The 22,062-nt window shown below is 60.7% G+C and overlaps 4 protein-coding genes across 4 annotated transcripts; 2 read left to right on the top strand and 2 right to left on the bottom strand.

Annotated features, from left to right (window-relative positions):
• Positions 1-193: 193 nt before the first annotated feature.
• On the bottom strand, positions 194-2,316 carry A1Q1_05705 (uncharacterized protein; the record flags this gene model as incomplete). The annotated part of the gene is made up of 4 exons (XM_014320914.1): positions 194-393; positions 461-840; positions 898-2,230; positions 2,280-2,316. The coding sequence occupies 4 exons, from the start codon at positions 2,314-2,316 to the stop codon at positions 194-196; spliced, it is 1,950 nt and encodes a 649-aa protein (XP_014176389.1).
• A 5,039-nt stretch (positions 2,317-7,355) lies between these two features.
• A1Q1_05704 (alpha-galactosidase) lies at positions 7,356-8,843 on the top strand (the record flags this gene model as incomplete). The annotated part of the gene is made up of 1 exon (XM_014320913.1): positions 7,356-8,843. One exon carries the CDS (start codon positions 7,356-7,358, stop codon positions 8,841-8,843), a length of 1,488 nt encoding a protein of 495 aa, XP_014176388.1.
• A 3,327-nt stretch (positions 8,844-12,170) lies between these two features.
• A1Q1_05703 (uncharacterized protein) lies at positions 12,171-16,430 on the top strand (the record flags this gene model as incomplete). Its single annotated transcript, XM_014320912.1, has 7 exons — positions 12,171-12,974; positions 13,025-14,770; positions 14,818-14,923; positions 15,033-15,164; positions 15,288-15,307; positions 15,352-15,777; positions 15,837-16,430. 7 exons carry the CDS (start codon positions 12,171-12,173, stop codon positions 16,428-16,430), a joined length of 3,828 nt encoding a protein of 1,275 aa, XP_014176387.1.
• Positions 16,431-16,848: 418 nt separating this feature from the next.
• On the bottom strand, positions 16,849-21,229 carry A1Q1_05702 (DNA repair protein RAD5; the record flags this gene model as incomplete). The annotated part of the gene is made up of 4 exons (XM_014320911.1): positions 16,849-19,899; positions 19,947-20,065; positions 20,104-20,182; positions 20,405-21,229. 4 exons carry the CDS (start codon positions 21,227-21,229, stop codon positions 16,849-16,851), a joined length of 4,074 nt encoding a protein of 1,357 aa, XP_014176386.1.
• Positions 21,230-22,062: the final 833 nt, after the last annotated feature.

Raw genomic sequence — 22,062 nt, 5'->3', positions numbered from 1 at the left:
TGATTGGTCCAGACCTCGGTCATCACAATGTTGAGCGCAAGCGAACGTGCCTTGTCCACCACTCGTCCACTTCTGATGCATAATTTATTGGTCCTTATACAGTCTCCGCTATGACGCTTCTTCGGAGAACAAGGGGCACACGAGCTCGTGGACCGGCCGCTGCGCGGACTCGCGCACTCGCTACGCTCGCAGACTACAGCCTCGCGCGGCTCGGGTCGACGAGCGGCTTGCGCCCGGCTTTCTCCCACTTGGCAACGACCATCTTCTTGACTTCCGACTTGAGGATCTTCTGGCTCGCGTTCCACGCTGGGGGTGTTAGCACATATCCTCTCATTGAAATGCAAAGCTGAGCGTAGATTATTCTCGCCCGCAACCCTAGCAAGCCCAGGATGCCTAGCAAGCCCAGCTTCGCCTCGCTTCTCCGCCTTGGCTCGCCTCGCTTCGCTCGGCATCTACTCACGCAGCGGACCCTTGCTAACCAGCACGACGGCGGGACGCGCCGGATACCTGAGTCTCGGGAAGACGGTCTCTGCAATAGATTCCTCCGTGGCACTAGCCCCGGGGGCCAGACTGACGGCGACGCCGACGCGCTCGCCCAGCACGTCGTCGGGCACGGGCACCGCGCACGCCTCAGCGACGCGGTCGTCCTGCGCCAGCGCGCGCTCGACCTCGGCACTGGGGATGTTCTCGCCGCCCCGGATGATGATGTCCTTTGCCCGGTCGCTTATGGCCAGGTCGCCGTCGGCGTCGATGTAGGCGATGTCGCCCGTGTCCAGCCAGCCGTCTACGAGCGTCTCGGCCGTCGCCTCTGGGCCGTCAGCGCGGTCCTCGTTTGCGTATCTGCAACGGCAGGTCAGACGACTGTGGTCCTTGGCCTGCGGCCTCGGTCCGGTTTACTCACTCGGGTTGTTGACGTAACACTTCATAATGTTCGAGCCGTACGCGAGGAGCAGTCCCGGCGTACCGGGCGGCAGCTCCCTCTTCGTCTTGGGGTCGACGACCTTGATGGTGCAGATGGGCACGGCCTGGCCACAGCTCTTGGGCTTGTTGACATACTCGACGCCAGCAAAGGACGTGTGCGTCGAGTTGGTCTCGGTCATGCCCCACCCCGTGGCGGGGATACACTCGGGGAAGCGCCTCATAATGTCGGCCGGAAGACGGGTGGGCGGGCTCGCGCCGCCAAACGTGGTCGAGGCGAGCTGGAAGCTCTTCGGCAGCAACGGGGACTGGAGCACACTCGTCGCGATCGCGGGCACGCCCCCGATCTTGCCCACTTTCTCTTGCACCATGATCTTGATTGCGTCCGGCACGCTCCAGCGGCGCAGGAAGGCCAGCTTCGTGCCCTCGGCCACGGCGCAGACGAGCCAGTTCAGATTGCCCTGCACGTGGAACAGCGGGATGGACAGGAGCGCACATGCGTCCTCCTTTGGCGCCGTCGCCAGGGCGGTCGCCTCGGCGGGACTCGCGCCGAGACGCAGCGCCATGCGCGCAGGCACGTACTGCGTCGAAATGAGGATGTGCAATGCCTGGCGCTGCGTCACGAGCACGCCCTTGGGCATGCTCGTCGTGCCCGAGGTGAAGTAGATGATGGCGTCGGACTCGGGGCCAATGTTCAGTTGCTCCTCCTTTACGCGGCGGATGTTGGCGTGGTTCGGCTGCATGTCCTGGACGGCCTTGGCGACGCGCTGCGCGGCTTTGTTCAGGTGGCCGAGGGAGGTCCAGCACCACACGTCGGCGCGGACGCCGGCGGCGCGCAGCTGCGCCTCGGCCGGCCCGAGCTGGTCCGCCATCGCGTCGTCGACGACGATGAGGTCCGGCTGCGTCAGTTTCAGGCAGTGCAGGGTTGCGTCGACGTGCAGCCCGCTGTTCAACAACACGGGGACGGCACCCACAAGGTGCGCGCCAAGGAAGGCGATGACCCAGCTTGTGCAGTTTGTCCCGCCGATGGCGACGCGGGAACCGGCCCCGACCCCCGCTCCGCGGAGGAGGGCGGCAAAGTTGATTGCGCGCTCGTACGCCTCACCGTGCGTCAGCGTCTCGCGGGCGTCGAAGGGTTCCGGGTCCGCGATCGGCGAGGAGAGGAAGACCTTGGACGCAAACTTGGGCATGCGCTCCGTGATCATCGCGCGGAAGGTGGGGACTTGGTGCTTCCACACCTTTTGCTCGTGGCCCCAGAGCGTCTTGCGCTCCAGCTCGAAGATGCTCCCGGGGACGCAGAGCAGGTCCTCGCCTTAAACGTTAGCGAGCGCAGCGAGCGTCAGCAGAACGAGGGCACTCACACTCCTGCACAGTGTACTTCAGCTTGTTGTCCGCCATGCTGGTTGACGTTTGTAGTTAGGAAACGATGCGGAGAAACTTGTCAGCAACGTTGACGCTAGCGTTAAAGTCGTGCTAGAGGGACCGGCGTGCCGGGTGCCCACCAGCAAGCATGAGGACGGAGCCCGCCGCCCAACACATCTTAGTAGCCGGTGGAGGCCCACTCTCGGTCAAATCCGCCCGACAACCGGGACCTGATAAGATCTCAGCCGTCAACCGACATCGAAAGAAAGATGGCGCGGTGGACTGGGACGGGTAAGACTGCATGCGTTGTGCATGGCAGGAAGGAGGAAGCGGGGAGCTTCGCGTCTCTTCCCGCAAGAGTTAGAAAGTCAACACCTCTGAGTGCCGAGGTGGACTCGGCTTCCTGTTGGAGAATCCGAAAGTCGCTTGCCTTCACGTCCTCAGCAGATAAACGGCCCAAGCTGCGTGCATTGGGGGTTAGTGACTTTCAGAGATGTGAAAGGCCTTTGATGTCAATGCCGTACCTTTATCAACGAAGCACACAACACATGCGCCATTCGTGTGTACTTTGGGTCTCTCGTGGCTGTCACCCTCCCTAGCCTAGTCCATCTGATGGCCGCAGATCAGATGATCGCCCCGAAAGACGTCAGAACCGAAAGACCTTCTGCGCAGTCATACAATAAGGCCTGAAGAAGAGCACTAAAGTCGACCCAGAAGAACAGAACACATCTCGGACCTGACTTACAGACGCAACAATGGCGATACGCGAAGAGGCTGGGTCCGAGCATAATAATTAGCCTACTGGAGATAAGGTCCAAGCCCAACCCCAGAAATGCAATTGTGGACCCTGCCCTTGACCCCAAATACGTTCAGAGCAGCAAAAGGACAATAAGCATGTGTTGCTTGTGTTGCTCCGCGCCATTTCATTAGGCTCATCAAGCCTCCGATGGAAGAATGCAGGGTGTGATAGGCAGTAATCAGAATTCCCTGTGTCTTGGGGGGCCGAAGGTAGGCTGCGGACTCGGTCTGCGGGGTTGCGACGCACAGGAGGCTAGTGACACACAGCCCCGTATGTGAGTAGAGTCTCTAATGACAGGGGAGTATGCTTGCTCAGAGTCAGTGCCCCCCGCTGTACCTCGAAGGCGTGCTCACGATATCAAAACTCCGATGGAAGCGGAAAGCCATGTCCCGGCTGCCTTCTGTTTCCCCCTCACAAGAAGTGACAGCACTGCTGTGATCCCGGAACTCCGAGCGTCCGAAGTCCTCGAAGCCTCCGAAGGCCTGGAGCCCCCCGTAGACCGATTGTTCGGTTCGTGGTCAGACAAGCCGACGTGCCGAAGCAGAAGAGCGGATCAGAATTCCAATTCAATCATATTCATGGCCCGATCACAATCGCACTCTTCTCCGCTCTCCTCTCTTTCATTCGTTCGGGACGCGGCACGGACACTTGATAGCTGGGGCTGTCCATTGTCTTCCCACAATCAGGACTTTGGCTTCACAGCAGGCTACACTGTGGCGATGGGAACGGGAGGCGGCCAAGCCCATGGCGTCTGGCGCGAGCGTCACTGTCACTCCGGAATGGGGGCGGGAGCGTGGCTGGGTGCTCCGCGGGGCCGCAGGGCACAAGGGTGTGCAGAGGGTGCATGAGGGCATCGGTAGGAGTTGTTGACATGTTGACAAAGAAGACCAGAAAGGCACAGTGGAAGCTGACGAAGCTGACGTGTCTGCATCCAAGAAGCAGGAGCAAGAGCGGCCTTGCAAGCGAGCACAGGGCCCCATGAGCAGTCTATCGAACGCCGCTAGGAACGGCCGCATTTGCCTGTCCTTCTATTGACATTGACATTGAACGCATGGTCTGCGCAAGGTCGCTTCAGAGTCACCGAGGGACTTTCGGTGGAATTATAGTCCATCTGTGCTCTGCGCATGGCCATCGTGAGCCCTTTGTGCCGCATCCTGCCATCGCGGCCGTCTGTGCCACTTCCAACCTCGACCACGCTATTACCTCTTCGGGTTCCATTCTGTCTGTTAGCGACGAGGATCTGTCATTGAAGAGGCTGCGGCTCGCCAATCTCGTTCGGTTGAGTAATCGCCGTCCCCCATAGATGGCCTACGCGTCGGGTGCGGGTGCGGGGGGATAGCTCAGATCCCGGCGGGGCGTTCGAAGCATTACTGCGGGGCGAAAGCCGGACCGACGCCACGAACACCGCCACCGCCGAATAGAGGGTGCTGACGCTCTGAGCGCATCGAGCGGCTGATGGTCGATGCGGTGGCTGCCGTGGCGGGCGCAGTGATGCTGTCTTGCGCATCTGACTGACATGGCTGGCATCACTGTTGTCTGGGTACGCAGTGGGTCCGTCACGGTGTCTCTCATTCAGGCGGATAGTCGGTTCCGACGGGAATGCAGTGGCTTCAGAACACGACCACTTTCCGGGGCTTCGAGACTGGCCAGAAGCAACAGATGCAGTGCCGAGCGTGCCGAAGCGGCAAAGTCTGATCACTTTGTGCCAACCGAATCCCGAGAGAATTGTAACTGACTGACGTGAGTAGTGTGGCAGCCTGTCACCTATGAACGAATGTAACGGCATGAATTGGGCCGGGAACAATGAATGACAGAAGAGAACATGCAAGGAACAAGCGGAGGAACAAGCGGCACGCGCGCGGGCAAGCTAGAGCTATCTGATATCCCAACCGGCCTGGGGGAAGAGAGGGAACGGCCAGATCTGGACGCGCAGGTGGTCGAGCGCGGTAAACCTTACTGGCAGGCCAATCCGACACCTCACCTGCCATGTCGCCTGCTCGCTTGATGTGGTTGTGCGACAGGCGTTCCAAGCGCTGCGCACAGGCATCGCGCTCTGCATGTGATCTTCCTTGGCCTGCCGGACTGGCAGACCCACTGCGTTAAGGCCAGGTGGAGATCGCTGCCCCGAAGCTGTGGGACACCGGCGACGAACACACTGACCCCCGTTCCCCATGAATGTCCACTTCCAGTATGTCTGATGGAGACGCGCACTCCATCTCATGGTATGGTCGTGAATCCGGGTATGTGCCTGTCGACAGTTTGAGGGTGGTCTTGTGCAGCCAGTGACGCCAGATGGCAACCGAGTAAGGCCTGACTCCACTGTTCTGCTTCTAAACATATCGCTCGCAGCACATGCACCGCGGCGGCCACTTCTAGCCAGTGACGCGCTGTGCAATTGCGAAAAGTCGCCTGCAGTCGGTCGCTTTGCTGCTGCACCTGACCATCAAGTTTTGTCCGCTTCTCGGTCGCCGAGTGGGGCACGCCAGGAGCGCCAGGATTTCTGGCACGATTTCAGCAGGATTTTGGGAGGGGCAAGAGGTGGGGGACGACGGGGGTCCAGCTGGTGCGACCCTGGCGAGCCCCAGTGCTCCCCAGGACCCCGCATGGAGTACGCATGTCTGTCCGGGGTACAACGCTGATGGTAGTCATGACCACAGACGCGGCAGGGCTCGCCGCGCTGGCAGGGCCGGACAGGGCCGACACTGGGGGATGATTCGAGGTAGACGCGCGCTGCGGCGAGCCGAACTGCGGATAGGCTCTTTGGTCCTGTCGTGATTGGTACTATTGATGGCCCTGGTGCTCGAGCCCCGGATACGCCATTTTCGATTCGCCGCGTCGCGGTGTCGCGAGGGGAGGCCGAGGGCTAGTGAGATGGGAGAGGGTCGAGTGTCAGGAGTTTGCTGATGTGAGAGCCAGCAGAGTTCGCTCGGATCGCCGATTTCAACCCTGGGCTTACCTGAGACCCTTTGTGGCCCTTGGCCCCTCTCGATCGTCTGACATGATCATGGCATGTTTCCTTTGCTCTCTCTCTGCTCCTCTAGCGCGCTCCTTTGCTGCATTCGGCACTTTGCTCTTGTGATACTGCGACACTGTCCGCGTTTCTGGGTCGCCTTTCTCCGTCTCTGCCCTCACCCCTTCACCTCATCCACCGCCTCGCGGCCTCCGCTTGCCGCTCGTTGTCCTGTATCCTCTTCGCGTTTAAGGGTGACTGTTGCGCCAACAGATGCAGGGGTATGCGAAAGGCTGCGCGCTACTCATGCTAAATCAAGGCACGGGGCCAGGCAAGTAAGGGCCAACCGGCACAGACGTTCGTATTGCTGGTCCGCAGAGAAAGGGCCTCTCTCTGCTCGTAAAGCTCGTCTCGGTCTCTTTTTAGCTTTGACCGCCGTCATGTTCGCTGCCTCTGGCTGGCCCAGCATGCCGCCTCTCCCTCATCCTCTCCTGCTGCTGCTTCTCACCTCGTGAAGGATCCTGACCAGAGGCATCCGGGGCGGAGACCGTATCAGGGTCCACACAGAAAAGAGAGACAAGCAAGCGAAGGGTTTGTGCGATGTCATGGCATGGCCATGACCGCAAGCGCCGCAAGCCATGAGCCATGAGCCATCGAGAGGAACAGGATCCAGAGGAAAACTTGGTATCACGGACCGTACCCCCGTTCAGACCTTTCAGGCTGTTGGCCGCTCACACCTCGCAGTACTCAGTGATCGCAAAACTGATCGCTTACATATACGCTCCCCGTTCATCGCAACTCACCCCTCCCCACTCTTTCCTGCACTCTAGACGTCACAAACAAACACGCACCCTTCTCCGACCCACATTCCCTCACTCCACTCTCTCCTCTCGTCTCCTCTACACTTCGTCTCTGTGTCCTTTCGACTTCCTTCGACCTTCGACGAACACTCTCTCCACTTTTCCGACCATCGGACACTCGACCCGCCAGCGGCCATCGCTTGTCCCCCCACGTCCTCCTCCAACACTCACCTCTATTCTCACAGACATTTCTCGACCGATCTGTCAAGCCGGTCACTAGACGAACCACTGGTGTTCAAGCTCACTTTTCAGCGTCCTTGCCTCTCTCTGAACTGCTTCGAGCTCTCGAAAACTACTGCTCCCGAAACCCGAGCGGGCCCCTTACTTCTCTTTCAGCCCTCTGGCGCCCGAAACTCCAGAAGGCGTCTTTGGTTCCAAGCCGAACCCGGAACGTGAACCACATCCAGGGCTTGCGCGCATAGCCTCCTACGCCCGTACCGCAACCCACGCAGCGAGTACCGGCACAATGTTCATGCCACCCCTTTCGCCCGGCCTCTCGCCCGGCCGGCCAAGCACGTCGAGCATGTCTTCGAAGCACGACTCGTTCACTGTCGTCCGGACGGCAGACGACGAAGAGGACCCGGAAGACGCCTGCAGGCCAGAGTACGCCTTCCTGTCCGTCGACCCATGCAGCTTCATGTCGCGCCCGCCGGTGCCGCATAACAAGAGCAGCGCCAGTGTGAGCTCGCTGTCGTCATGCAACAGCGCGCCACCGACCGCCTCCGCCTCTGCGCTGCAGCAGGCGCAGGCCCAGAGCGTCCGCTCCTACTCCCCCAACTCTCAGCACCAGTCCCTCCCCTCCCCCTCGGCGCCGACGCACCCTCTCCCTCCTCCTCCCTCAGCGTCGGTGGGCCCGCACCCCTACGGCGCCCAGTCTACCGCCTCCTACAGCAACTATTCGGCTTACGGCCACGGCCTCCCTGGCCACCCTGTCTCACCGACATCCTCCGCCTCGGCCAGCTCGCCGACATCGCCGACGTCCGGGCCCCCAATCATTGTCTACTCGGCGTTCAAGCACGCCGACCAGCGTGCGCGCACTGTCCCTCCGCGCCGGCCGTTGCCGAGTGCGCCCATCCCCGCGTCGCCCGAGACGCCGCGACATGGCCTCCCGAGCCTGCCGCCACTACCGCCGACTCCCTCGACGCCAGAATACACCCACGGCCAGCAAGTGACGATGACGCACACGCCTGGCACGCGGTACTCTGGCCCTCACACGCCGCACACGCCTCACTCCCCGCACTCTTTGGCGCCGGGCGGCGTACGCGCCTCGCTTGCCGACTCACTCTCGTCCAAGGGCACGTGCGAGAGCGGGACGACGCTGATCGACTCGTCCCCGACGCTCCCGACAGTCCCGAGCATGACTAACGTGACGCGCGCGGGCAGTGTATGCGGGAAGAGCGTGAGCGCGAAGAGCGAGCGCGGGTTCGAGACGCGGCCCAGCACGCCGACGACCGCTAGCAGCGGCGCGAGCATCGCGACCGGCATCACTACCGGTGTTGGCGGTCTGCCTCGCGAGGCGCAGCCGTTCAAGGCCGACCGGCCGTGGCTGAAGCGCGTGTTCCACAAGGCGTCGGCGGCCGATGTCGCCAGCCTGGTGCTGCAGGGATGGCCCGAGAGCGATGCCCGGACAGCCCTCAGTCTTTGCCAGACAACGGACAAGGCGATCGAGTACCTCACCCTCCAGCGCACGAAGCACTACAGCATCGCGACGCTGATCCAGGACGGATACAGCCCCAAGGCTGTCCGCGAGGCCGTGGACAAGTATCCCAACGCAGACGTCGCAAACGCATACCTCATGCACCAGAAGCATTGCGACCTCGCCCGCTTCAAGCCCGTCAAGGACTGCATGTGGTGCGACGCCATCGTGCAGTGCAGGCGCAACCTCGGCATGACCGATAGTAGAGTTATCGGAGCGGGGATGGGCACGCCGATCGGCTATGGCTTCAGCTACTGAGAAACTGCTCTCTTGAACTGTTCCAGACACCATCCTGTAAGGCGAGGGGTGCACGCTAGTCCACACCTGTGGCAGAAAGAAGCATCCCGCCCTCATCCCGCTCCAACATGCCCCCCACAGGCCCCGCGCCATCATTTTTGCACATCATCACGACCATCACGACCCCCCTCAATTCAACATATCATAAACCACAACAACCTTAGAACCCCTGCACCACGCATAGCCAGGCATGGTGTTTTGTCAGTAGTCGCAGACGTAGACAAGACGTAGAAAGTCAGTAGCAGTAGTAGTAGTTTTTGGGCATCGCGAGACGAACCTCCCTGTTCATACACTTCATAACTTCAGCCCGAGGGCGGAATCCAAAAGAATGAACGATCGTTATTCTCAGCATGGCCTAGATCGTGGCTAGCGTGGCTAGATCCAGCGAGATTCCGCAGCGCAAGCCCGGCGCCACAGTCTATTCCTGGACGCTCAGTAGAGAGCTCGCAACCCGTTGTCATGATTAGTCGACGCTAGCAACCTCGCTCGCTTTCTCGTTGGTGCAGTTGGTTGGCTCCTTTTTTCTAGCAGCGAGCAGCCACTTCTGTTGGGTGTAAGCCGCATCGGTGAGTTTTCAGTAAGCGCTAGAGGTCGTGCTCGCCGTGCGGCCAATTACGGCTGTGAGCCGGTCTGCTTAGTGCTGCGGCTCATCGGCCAAGTCGGCGAGGACTTGGAGGTCAGAGCACATGCCTCCTTTCGCGCGGCAGTGACTACCCCGTCTCCCTCGTGGTGGGTGAAGACGTTGACGCGGATGCCCAAACGATTCCAAACGCGCTCAGGGAGAAGGAAGGCTATGACCTCACCAATCGAGGACAGCGAGGTTGAAGGGGTCGGGCAGTGAAAAGACACCGCGCACCGACTTTAGTGGGACTGAAAAGAGAGGGAAGAGCGGAAGCGTGATAAGCATCCAGGGCCGGGTAGATTGAACTTTGTTCCTTTTTCAACGGCATTGTCGACCACTTGCTGCTCCGGTGCCGGAGCCGGTGCCGAACGACAGCCGCTACGTGCTGAGACCGATCGGCCTACTGCTGGCCTGCCGGAATGACGCTAATGCGATCACTGATGAGTACGCACGGTGTCAACGGGGGTTAGGGGCTGATGGCGGAAGTTGAAGGAAGGGTTCATGGATGCCCGTTGAATGCTTCGAATTGTTCTGCTGAGCGTGGGCTCGTCGTCTTGATGATTTCCTTTGATGATCGGATCCGCTGACGAGGGACTGATATGAAGTGATGGAGGGGCAAGTGATGGAGTTAATGGAGGGTTGGGCCGAGATCGTGAACGCGACCATGTCTCAGAGCTTAACCTTGCAACTTGTAGCTTATCGGACGAGACGGCTTGACGCGCTGCATGACTAGGACTGCACACTACCACCGATCTTCACCAGACTTACGCATCCACCTACTCCCAGTGTTTCGTCCTCTGTTCGTCACCTCGACCAGACATCAGTACCGAGGAACTCAAGGCAGCCGTAAAAGTCCACACAGGGCATGCTCGATCGGGTTAATCGGGCAACTAACCTGGCGGCGTACTGGCGTTGCTGGCGTGCTTCTGGCGCATTTGACGTCGTCGCTTCTTTCCTGAACATGAATACCAACTCTATCGAATGCGTCTCGCGTTTCATCCTGCCAAGCAACGGCAGGCGAGTTGCTGTTCTGGGTGCATCTGCGCTGAGACACCCGCCGGGCACATGCACAAGAATGGAGACGTCATGCGACGTTGGGAGTACATAAGCGTCCTCTTGATTCTGGACTGGTCCAGGACTCCGCGGACTCCGGCACACTCGGCCCTTCGCAGGCCTCACCGGTCCACGCCGCCGACCCTACGGGCCCTGCTCCGATCTGACACTGACAGAGAGCCAGTCGAGTGTCACGACGGAACGCCTCCGGCTCGCTGGACGGCTCTACGTCACCCGGAGGCGTCGGAGGCGCCGGGTCTGGCGCACACGTTTCCTTGTCTCTTCAGCCGGGCCAGTCACGTCGCCCCTGCGTGCACCTCGTGCTGTCGACGACGAGAACGTTACGACACGCAACCTGACGAAGCCTGACGGGGAGCCTGACGAAGAGCCTGAAGCAGGCGCAGAAGAAGACGCTGATGACAAGAAAGCACTGGTCTGTGCGCCGGGGTCGTCGGAGACTCAGCACACAACTGAGACGGTGCTGACACATCATGGACTGAAACGAAACAGCACTACTGCGGGCTAGGACCTGTCAGCCCCTCTGCTTCACTTACTTGTGCACAGGACGTGCATCGAGCTCGTTGACTGGTCCAAGCTTGTGATGGAATGCATAACAAGCTATGCACGGGGACCAAAATGGTCGACTGTGAGGTCTTTCTAGGTACAGGATGGTCACGGTGCGCGGCCCAGGTACGCTCTACTGTACGCTAGGTACGGTGTGTGTTTAAACTTGGATTCAGTCCTGAGCGGTCCTTAAAGAGTCCTTAGTCTTGTCCTTACACACGGATCACTGTGGCTCGTGCGACGGGTCGCGCATCTTTGCGTTTGAACAATCATCATCCACTGTACGACGCTCGCTCGCTCGCTTGCTCGCTCGCCCGCCCACATACACCTGCCTCTTTAGTCGCACACCACAAAGGCTCGAGATCCTGACCATGCACTCACCCAGACACACACTCACTCACTCACTCACTCTCTTGCACAGCTCACCCCGTAACAACAAACAGGCACTCTCCACAGTCACTCCCTTCCCCTCTCTCCCCCCCCCTTGTCCCCCTCCTCAGCGCCTCACCCTTCCCCCTCTCCTCGCCTTCGCCCTCTCCCGAACATTTCTGCGACTTCTTTCGCCCTCTCACTCCGCAGCCGAGACACTCTCGACGCCTTTCAAACCACACGCCCGACACTCACGACCATCTTCCCTCCCCTGCTCATCAGGCGATCGATCACGTCCGTGTCGCCATAGCCGTCACCCGCGAGTTCGACCTCGAATCTCCGGTCGCGCCTGCGTCTCGCGACGTCTCGTCTTCCCTTTGTTTCTCCACCTTCCCTTCCTTCTGTCCTACCAACAGCCCGCAAGCCGCCAGCCCCCCAGAGACATTACCGCTTTCAACCACAATTCACCTTCCAACTCACGTCCACGTCCGACGTGATCGCAGCAATCTCTGATCAAGCTCCTACCCCTCTCACCCCGCGTACCTTCCCTCTCTCTCCACAGAGCTTGCTCTCCTGCACACCTGTCACACCCCGCTCAAGCTCACCGCCTTCCTCCTTCCACTATCTCTCTTCATCCTCACACTCTCACCCCAGTCCGACATTGACCTTCTTTCCTCACCATGCTCTCTCCGACGCTCGCCCCGACGAGCGAGAGCGAGACCTCGCCGACAGTAGAGACGACACGATACCCGCACACCCGTTCAACGCACAAGAGAGAGACCAGCTTCGGCGGTGGACACGTTACCCGCCACGGCTCGACGTCCGAGTCCGAGTGGTCGCTTCCCGACCAGCCTCGGGGACCGACCCGCAAGGAGTCCCAGTCGACGCTTACCCCGCCAGTCCGAGTTTTCCCCCGGCCACCTTCCGACGGAAACTTCACGCCCACGATCAGGCCAGGTTCTGTCAAGAGTGTTAGTTTGGAGAGGGGAGACGACGACACGGCCTCGAGGCGCTCGGTTCGCTCGTTCCGAGCGACAGTCACCAAGCACCGACCACCGATGCCGCACAAGGCTTCGCACGATTCCCTGCTGCCGACGATGGTGCAGGCGATCGAATCTTCTCTCGGTCCTAACGTGATCACAGGGAGCTCGAGTAACGGTGGCGGCAGTGGGAGTGGTGGTCAAGGAAGGCGTTCTGCGCCACCTTCCTCGACAACGACGCATGCCAGGACCAACCGTGATTTGCGCCCGGACAAGTCGAGCCAGAACCACAAAGCACGTACGGGCGAAACAGCCGATCGGGTCACTGCGCTTAACGGGCAGAGCAATGGCCACGATGGAGGAGTTGGAGTCATTGGAAGCTTTGACAAACGCCTCAATCGTAGCGTCATGAGTCTCGGCGTCAAGGCAAAGGCGGAGAAGGTTGTTAACGCAGACCCTCAGCCCCGCCTCGCATCGCTGTATCTGGTTACTGGCCTGTTCAAAGTGAGTTAATCCAATTGTCTTGGCGCATGGTGACTAACGCCTCCTCAAAGGATCCTTCCGAGTGGGCCCTGTCGGACAAGGATGCCGTCCTAGGTGTGCAGCCGATGGAGGACAGCTTGGGCGTCTTCTGGCGTCCGAACATGCTCGGGAACACATGGAGCGGAGAAAAGAGCGACGAGTTTGCCGGACGCTCGGGCAGCAAGTCGGGTCGCTCGGGCAGCACGGTGCGCCGAGACGCAAACGGGCAGGCCCTTCCGGGCACCAAGCCTGAGGGTGCCTCGCGCCTCGTCGCTCGAGCGATGAAGTATGCTCATCCGAAGGACATCGAGGTCGTCAACTCGACCTTAGCTCCCCCAACGACCTGTCACACGTTCACCTTCTCCGTGGCCCGCCAGGGAACCCTGTCCGCTATTGCTGCCCAAGCCACTCGGGCCTCCAAGATCGGCGCCCAGCAGTACGACAACTTCAACCCCGCCTCTGCGTCCACGCCCTACAACCCTGTGCCCGTCGGACAGGAGCACCTCCGTGGCACGACCAGCTCGTCCGACCTCATCTTCTATGGTGTCACGCTCACCGTGTGGTCGCACGCCGACAAGGATCGCGCCGACAAGCTCAACGAGTTCAGGCAGCGTGTCGGTGTTCGCCACCGCGAGGACTCGGGTCTGTCCGAGTCGACTGCGATCAAGGAGCGAGCAAGGCGCCGCAGCAAGTTACCGTGGCTCAAGTCTGACCCGTCTACGCCCACCGATGTCACACCGAGTGAAACTGGTGTCGACTCGGACATGGAAACCACCTTTACCAGCACAGACGCCAATGCCTCCTTGTCCAACCTCGTGCCCGCTTTCGGGGAGTCGACTGACGTTTTCTGGCTACCGTATGGCCTCACTCTAGGTGAGCTCCCATCGACCACTCGCGAGCTAACAGCAGTGTCTCGATATCCTATCTACGACATCATGCAGGACTACTTGCGCTTGAGCGTAAGCTTGCCCAGGGGAGTTCTTCAAGCTGACATCCAGTGGGCACGATACCAGAAGGACGCCCGGTCTCATATGCGGCAGATCTTCACGCTGCTCAACGCAGAGGCGCCTCGTCCAGGTGACCTGTTCAGGCTGCCGATTGGCAATTCGCGGAACGACGAGGTCGTCATCGAGGCTACGATGCCGGGCGCACTCGACTTTGACAAGGGCATCTTCAAGGTGGACTTCCAGATGTGGCCCATCTTCCAGTGCCTCGACCTTGACAACATCATCACGTGCGTGGAGGTGGCACTTTCGAACTCTGGCCGTGTCATCGTCACGTCGCGGCACCCGCCCATGCTCGGCACGGCGGTTCAGACGCTGAAGTATATTGTCGAGCTGCGTGGCTGGAACGGCATCGCGCTGCCGCACATTCACACGCGCGACTCGACGTTCATCATCGAGGACCCTGGGCCATACATCATCGGCTTGCCGACCGAGGCTCGGTACATGCTGACCCCGCCGCCCGAGGTCGTTATCGTCGACCTCGACACGAACACTGTCAGCTGCAAGGCGTTCCCCGCCGGAGTTGTCACGCCGCGCGAGAAGCGCATGAAGGCCCGTGCCAAGCTTCTTGCCTCCTTTGGCCCGTCGTACCCCTCAGAGAAGTCTGTGCCGTTCGAGTATCGCGTTTCGTTCCCTAAGGGGGCGTTCCGCAACATAAACCGTGTCAACCACGGCCCGATCCGGCCCCGCTACCTCGGCGAGCGCCTGCACCCGCCCGACTGGTGGAACCAGAATGCGGTTATCTCCGTGTTCGACAAGATCATGGCCGACAAGGTGAGTTTGGTGATCCGTTTGACTTAGAACTGACACAACAGCACAAGAAGCCCACGCTGTTCCAGAGGCTGACCAAGTCTGGTTTCCTCCGTGCGCAGGAGCAGCTGTCGGCCAACGACATGCTCGCCAAGGCGATGATGCGCAAGCGTGCTTGTGAGTTGCGTTTATCCAGCGGTCAAACTGACCCCAGTGCACTATGTCGAGCGCCGTGACGACTTTGACCTGAAGCTGTCGCGCATCACCCGCCGCCTGCAGAAGTTAGTGCAGGAAGGCGAACACTGGAAGCAGCGATTCGAGACTTTCGAGAAGTATGCGGAGCGTCTGGCGATCGAGGCGTCCGAACTCAAGCTCAGGATCGACAAGGAACAGCGCGAGGCCCGCCGTCTTTCTAACAGTGAGCTGTCGGTCCTTCGGATTCAAGCTGACAACAGTCAACACGGAGCAGACCAAGCAGAACGCTCATCTCCAAGAGCAACTGAACCAGACTGAGAGCGCTCGCGCCGAAGCGATGCGCCAGCTGTCGGACATGCACCAATCGTGAGTTAGCGTGTGTTTGACTTCAACTGACATGCAGTATCCAGGATCTTGAGCGAGAACGGAACGCCATCATGGACGCCATTGAGATGCAAATCACAAACGCCCTCGAGCACATGCCCATCACTGCGGACCTCCGCAGGCTTCTTCCTCCCACTCCCGAGCCGGCCGACGCGCCCACCACGCCAACAGACTCGCCACCCGGAACCCCGCTCAGCAACTACTCCGTCCCCCTGGCGCCGAAGAAGCCCCGGCGACCGGGAGCGCGCGACTCGACGCAGACGACGTTCTCCTGGGACAGCCAGACGTCGAACAACCCCGTCAGTGTCCTCGGTGCGCTCATTGATGGCTCTATCCGCCGCGAGCACCTCGGCTCTATTGTCGACACGGACGAAGTCAGTAACGCCGACCGCTTCCTCTCGACGAACAAGAACGACAGTATCTCGCAGCGTGTCGCCATCATCCAGGCCAAGGTAAGCTACTCCATCTGACGTGAAGCTGACATCAGCTTGAGCTTGCTCTCCTGCCTCAGTCCGAGGTGCAGAGCTCCCAGGCTGGCTCTCACGATGGCCACGGTTCATATGACGGGCACGGCTCTTCTGTTGACTCGCACTACTACGAGTCGGAGGACTCGCACGACTACCGTGGCAAGCCTTCGAGCCCGTCCTCCCCCGTGTCAGACTACACGACGCGCGCGGGTTCGGTGCGGTCGAGCAAGTCGTACCGCTCCTCGCGCTCTACGCCGCGACGCACGCGCAAGCTCGCGATCCGGTCTCCCTCGACGGCCGAGTCGGACCACGAGATCACGCCCGTCGAGGAAGAGCCCCTAGACCAGGAAGAGGTGTACAAGCTGCGCCCGACGATCGCGTACCGCCCGCTCGTGCTACGCCCGCCGCCGCGCAAGGTGACGCAGAAGAAGAGCTACGAGAGCATCGACAGTGCAAGCACGAGCTATGAGCAGAAACGACGTACCCGCGAGGTGCTCGTGACCCCGCCCGAGCCCGAGATGGTGGCGCTGCACGACCGCGACGGCGAGCGCAAGGTTGTCGTCGACGACGCGAGGCCCAGCAGCGTCATCTCCACCATGACTGTGACGTTTGGCTCTCCGGGGTCCAACGGGCACTAAAACACCTCCAACGTATAATACCCAAATCATGACCAAGACAAGACCAACACTCCACGACCTCAGTCGCCCCCGCTTTCTTCTGTTGTTAACTTTCTCCCCTTCATGATCCGTCCTACAATTCCATCCGTTGCTTGCCCGCGAGCTCTAGGTAGTTTCGCCAGGTACTTGAAATGCCATAATAGTTCGTTTGTTGGCTGCTGCAAATGTGAACAAAAATGATTATCTACATGCGTGGATTGCATATGTGCTGTGCTTGCTAGATGCAGTGGTGGGAATGGGGTTATGATACACTGTGGGATCTACGTCTACCGCCTATTCTAACCTATATCTACCCGTCTTGAATCAACGACGTCGACCTCAGTCGGGCTCAGTTGGCCGCACTCGGCCTAGCGGCCGCCTTCGACCGCCTTCGACCGCCTTAGCTAAACAGACTAGCCAATTCCTCCGCCTTCTGCTCCATGAGTTCCTTTCTCGTCATATTCTTCAACGAGAGTTTGGCGAGGTGTTCCTTCTTCTGCTGAATCTTCTGCAGCCTCTCCTCGACGGATCCATTGATCATGAGTTTCAGAGCCGTGACTGGCCGCTTCTGCCCGAGGCGGTGGATACGGTCAATGGCCTGTGCCTCGACCGATGGGTTCCAGTATGGATCGACGAGGAAAGCCCGCGATGCGCTGGTGAGATTGAGGCCCACGCCGCCCGCGCGCGTCGAGACGAGCATGACCTCGACGCCCTTTGTCTTGAGCGCCTCCATGGCCTCGGCACGCGCTTCGCGCGTCATGCTCCCGTCCAGCCGGCAGAAACGGATGTTGGACTCTTGCAGCATGTCCTCGATCCGGTCCAGCATCGTCGTCCACTGCGAGAACACGATGCTCTTCGTCGGGATGGGGTTGCCCTCGTCGTCCGTCTCGACGATGCCGTCGTCGTGCGTCCCGAACGGGTCGTAGTTGGCACTGTGCTTGTTCTGGCGGGACAGCTTCATGAGCTCGTCGTGCAGGAACTGCATTTTCGTGCTCATGATGAGGTGCTCGCCGGGCTGGCGGCGCCACTTCCTCCGTGTTGGGGCTGGACGCTTGGCCGTCTCGTCGTCCAGCTCGCTCGGCGGGATGACGTCCGCTACGTCCTTGTCCAGCCGCAGCTCGCGCGAGCACTTGGCACAGTGCCGCATGCACCCCTTCACGTTCTTCGGCCACTGCGGCCACGTGTTCCGCTTGAAGCAACCAGGACAGAAGATGTGCAGGCACTTGGTGAGCAAGGGGTGCGTGCTCTTCTTGCCCTTTTCGGGCTTGGCCTCGTCCTTGACGGCGTCGTCCTCGACGACACCCCCGAGACCGACAGAGGGGAAGTAGGGCGAAAAGTCGTGCCCGCACTCGGCACACACGCAGTTGTCATTGTCCTTTGCCGCGCAGATCACGGCGAGCGCGCGTCCCTGCGTCAGCCCGTGCCGCTCGATGCCCGCCACGGCGTCGTCGATGCCCATGATCTCGCCATCGTTGTAGTCGTCCTCCGTCACGCCGGAACCGGCGAGATCGACGTGGTCGCACGTCTGCCGCAGACGCAAAAGGTGCTGGAGCACGTGCGCATAGTTCTTCGTCAGCTCCTTCTTGGCCTGGAGCTCGTCGACCTCCTTCTTGATGTCGTGCAGGCGCTCGTCGTAGATGGCGCGTTCGTCTTCGCGCAGGTCGAGCCACACCTGCAACTCGCGGCGGGGCGGGAGGGAGAGAATCTTCTTGCCCTCTTCGGTTTCCGTGTCCTTGGTGCGGCGGAGGGAGCACGTGCGCATGATGAGCTGCAAGCGCGCGATGCCAATCTGCTCGCCCGTCTTGCACGGCGTCGTGATAAACTTGTTGAACACCTCCTTGTCGTCAATCGGCGACAGGCGCAGAAACTTGAACAAGGCCCACACGTCCTCGATCCGGTTCTGGATCGGCGTACCCGTCAGCGCGATGCGGCGGTCGGCTTCGAGGTAGCAGCACGCCTTGCACGCGACTGTCTGCGACGACTTGATGCTGTGCGCCTCGTCGAGCACGACGCGGAACCAGTCGACGCTCTGCAGCGGGCTCGGCTCGGGCGTGCCGCGCCGGCGTCCTCCCTTCTTCTTCGTCTGGTTCAGCGCCTTTTCTAACGCGAGAGGCTTTGGCGGTTCCGACTTGCCAGGCTTGGCGGGCGAGTTGCACGAGCTGTCCTTTGTGTCGTCGTCGCTGTTCGCCGTCGTGTGGGTGGCAGGAGTCGAGGTGTCGTCGTCGGCAGTCGCGCACTGCTTCGAGTACTCGTTTGCGAGCGTGGCATAGGACGTGATGACCACGTCAAACTCGGCGAGGAAGCGCGGGTCCGCGCGCCGGCTCGTGCCATGGTAGATGTACACGCGGAGGAGGTCGTCCTTGTCGACGGGCTTGTCGTCCTTCTTCTTTTTCTCCACCGACTGACCGCCAACGACCTCAACCTTACCGTCCCAGTGCTCGCGCAGCTGGTCCTCCCAGTTCGTAATCGTCGACATGGGGCACACGAGCAGCGTGGCCTTGGAGCGACGGACCAGCTGCGAGCGCCGGATCCGCGTCGCCTCGTCCGACTCCTTGTCCCGGCGCCGCTTCTTCGCCTTGGACCCCTCGACAACCTCGGCGCCCTCGGGCATGCCAAAGACTTTGGTGGTCATGACGCTGGCCGGCAGCTCTGGCTTCCCCTCGTCGTCACTAGCAACGGGCGAGATTGTCTCGAGCTTCTTGTCGTGCCACTGGTTGGCGGCCGAGCGCGTCGCGGCAATCAGCGAAACGACCGACAACGTCTTGCCGAGACCCATGTCGTCGGCGAGAATGGCACCCTTGGCGTCCTTTGGCCGCTTGCCGCGCACTGTCTCGCCCGTGACCTTGTTCTTGAACACCTTGATGCGGCCCTTCTCGTCCGGCTGGCCCTCCCAGAGACTGCGGAGGTTGTCCTCCTTGTCCTTGGCCTTGTCCTTGTCAGCCGCCTTGTCGCCGGGCGTCGAGTCTCGGCTAGCCTCGTCCTGCTCGGGCTTGTCCTTCTTGCCCGTGAGCTTGCGGTAGCTCTTGCGCGCGGCCTTGAGCGACGACCAGTCCTGCTCGCCCTGCAGGAGGAAGGTTAGCGCCTTGCGCTGGTGCGGGAACAGCTCGGTCTTGATCCACGGTCCCGGATCCGTCTGCTCGAGCTCCATGCCGTTGTCGATGCTCTTGAACACCTCGTCGACCTGGGCGCGCTGCACCTCGACCTGCTTCGCCTTGTCCTGCTGCGTGTACCCGTACGTCTGGCTCGAGCGCGACTGCAGGTACAGCTTGTACGCAATCTCGCCGGACCCGTGACCGTTGATGTACTCGGGATGGTCGGTGTGTCGCTGCGGGTCGTACGGCGGCATCGGGTCGAGGAGGAAGATCTTGTGCGACGTGAGCGTGTCGACAATGTAGTTGATGTTGCTCGGGAGCGTGAAGATCATGACGTTGATGCGAATCTCGTACGTTGGCTGGGGGTTAGCTGAGTTGGTCGGATCCTGAGCTCGACTTCACTCACAGCATTGGGCTGCAGACGCAGAGCAAAGCCCTCCAAGCGGCAAAGGCCGCGCTCCAGCATCGGAATGAGGTGGGACGCCATCGTCTCGTCAAGGTCGCCGATGTAGCATCGCATGTCGGCTGTTTGTCAGCTCCAGACCGTTCAAATAGCTACTCACGAGTGAGGACCTGGATCGTATCCCGGCTCACAGTCGTCCACGGCTCGTTAGGCCGTCCCTGTGTCCCAGCCCTGCGCAGCTGTTATCGTCAGCAAAGTTCACAACCGAAGGGTGTGTGGGTGCGTGCGGATCTGCGGAATGCGTCCCTGTCCTCCGTCCCCCGAGCTTCCTTTCCCTCGGAGCGACGTCCTTCCGCCGAGATCCGTCCGCCATCGACCTTGGATCCCTTTACGGGGCCAGGGAAGTCCGCACTGCCGAGCTACAGGACGTTCGCCTCTCAATGCAGTGCCTGTGTACTCACCTTGAGCTTGACGCGGATCATCTCTACGCCGCGAAAGTTGACCAAGTCCCATTTACTCCCCTGGGGCGGGCCGCAGCCCGCCATAGCGCAGCTCTGGGGGTACAGCATGATAGCCCTGCTCATGAAAGCGCCGATACAGACGGGCTTCTTCGGATTCGGGCGGCGCGACACGGGCGCAGGCGGCAGGCTGTCGACATCGATAGCGGCAGCAGCCGAGGCGCCGTCGTTAGCTCGAGAAGGGCCCGCCGAGCTCGAGGACGAGCTGGGACCGGGGCCAGCGCCGTTCGAATAGGAACCAGAGGGGTAGCGCGGAAGATGGGGGGGCTGGTGGTGCGCCGCCGCGCTCGCTGCGCCCAGCATTGCGCCGAAGTTCGGGGACGGCCCGCTCTGGCCCGTAACCATCACGTCGTCGTCGGCTGTGTTTGCCACTGGGTAAGCTGGCGGGAATCCCGGTGTGCTTCCAGTCGAGGAATGAGGTCGGTGTATCGTGTTGTTGCTTGTGGGTGAGTGCGAAGTGGAGGAGAGAGAAGGAAGTGAGTGCGAGGAAGAGGAAGATGCGTGGGCAGGCGTGTGGTTGACGTGGTTGTGGTTGTTGTGACTTGATGATGAAGCAGGTTGCTGACCAAGAGGCCTGTGCGTCGGCGACGACGAGGCAGAGGGATGGGCGGTGGTTCCAACCGCAGCGCCTGCAGCGCCCGAAGTCGAGGTGGCGAATCCCTCCGCAGTAGACGGAGCCGCGTGTGCGCCGAGTCCTCCTTCTGGCCCGGGGCGGCGCTTCGGGTCGTCCTCATCGCTTCCGCTTCCGGTGAGGTCGATCGCGTCCATCGTAGTCGCCCAAGTCCTCACTCCGATCGGTTCGCTAAAATCGGGCGAAGGAAACCAGAAGGCAGGACGCAGGACCGAGTATGACGCAGTGACGCAGTCGCAGGCAGTCGTGTATGGACGAGTGCGAGTGCGAGTATGCGTGTGGGGGGTATCTTGGATTGTTATCAGGTGATGTAAGATCGAAAGGGGAACAAGGAAAGCAAAACCAAAGATCCTGTAGCAGCATCGGCTGTGAATTCGACGCGTTACAACTGCGGCTTTCTCATGTTCTGCATACTCCGGCGGGCATCACCCTGAACTCGCCTGTGTGTTTTCGCACTTGCCCGCCCCCCTTCTCTACGCCTCGAATGCACAGCGTACAGCGTAAGCCAAGGCAAAGCCCAATGGGCCCAATGGGCACATGACCTTTGCTCACCCAAGCCTCTCTCCCAAGCCCATCAATTCGGCTGAGTAAGCAATCTCACCCTCAACTTTCTAATCCGTGGTCACGTGCAGTCCGCTCTCCTCCGTCGGCTGTCATGGTTGCACTCTGTTCTCCTAATTCGGCTCAGGGTCCAGCTAATGCATGAGGTATGAACGACATTACACTTTCACAACATACAGACGGACCTGTTCCTATGCAAGAGAGAGGGAGAGAGAGCGAAAGGAGGCTCGGTCCTCCGCTCGGTGTCACTGATGGCAGAGGCACTCTGGCACTTTCTCCAATACTCCAAATGCGACAGCCTGTACCACGGTGACAGCACTGGCTGCATCCACTGCGCCGGCACCGACGCTCAGTCAGCCTCCACCGTCAGGCAATGGCATGGCCCGCGGCGACGCCCGCCCGTCGGCCT

Source organism: Trichosporon asahii (genome assembly GCF_000293215.1).
Source record: "Trichosporon asahii var. asahii CBS 2479 unplaced genomic scaffold scaffold00075, whole genome shotgun sequence".
In the NCBI taxonomy this organism is placed as follows: domain Eukaryota; kingdom Fungi; phylum Basidiomycota; class Tremellomycetes; order Trichosporonales; family Trichosporonaceae; genus Trichosporon; species Trichosporon asahii.
This window is presented reverse-complemented; position numbering and strand designations above follow the sequence as displayed.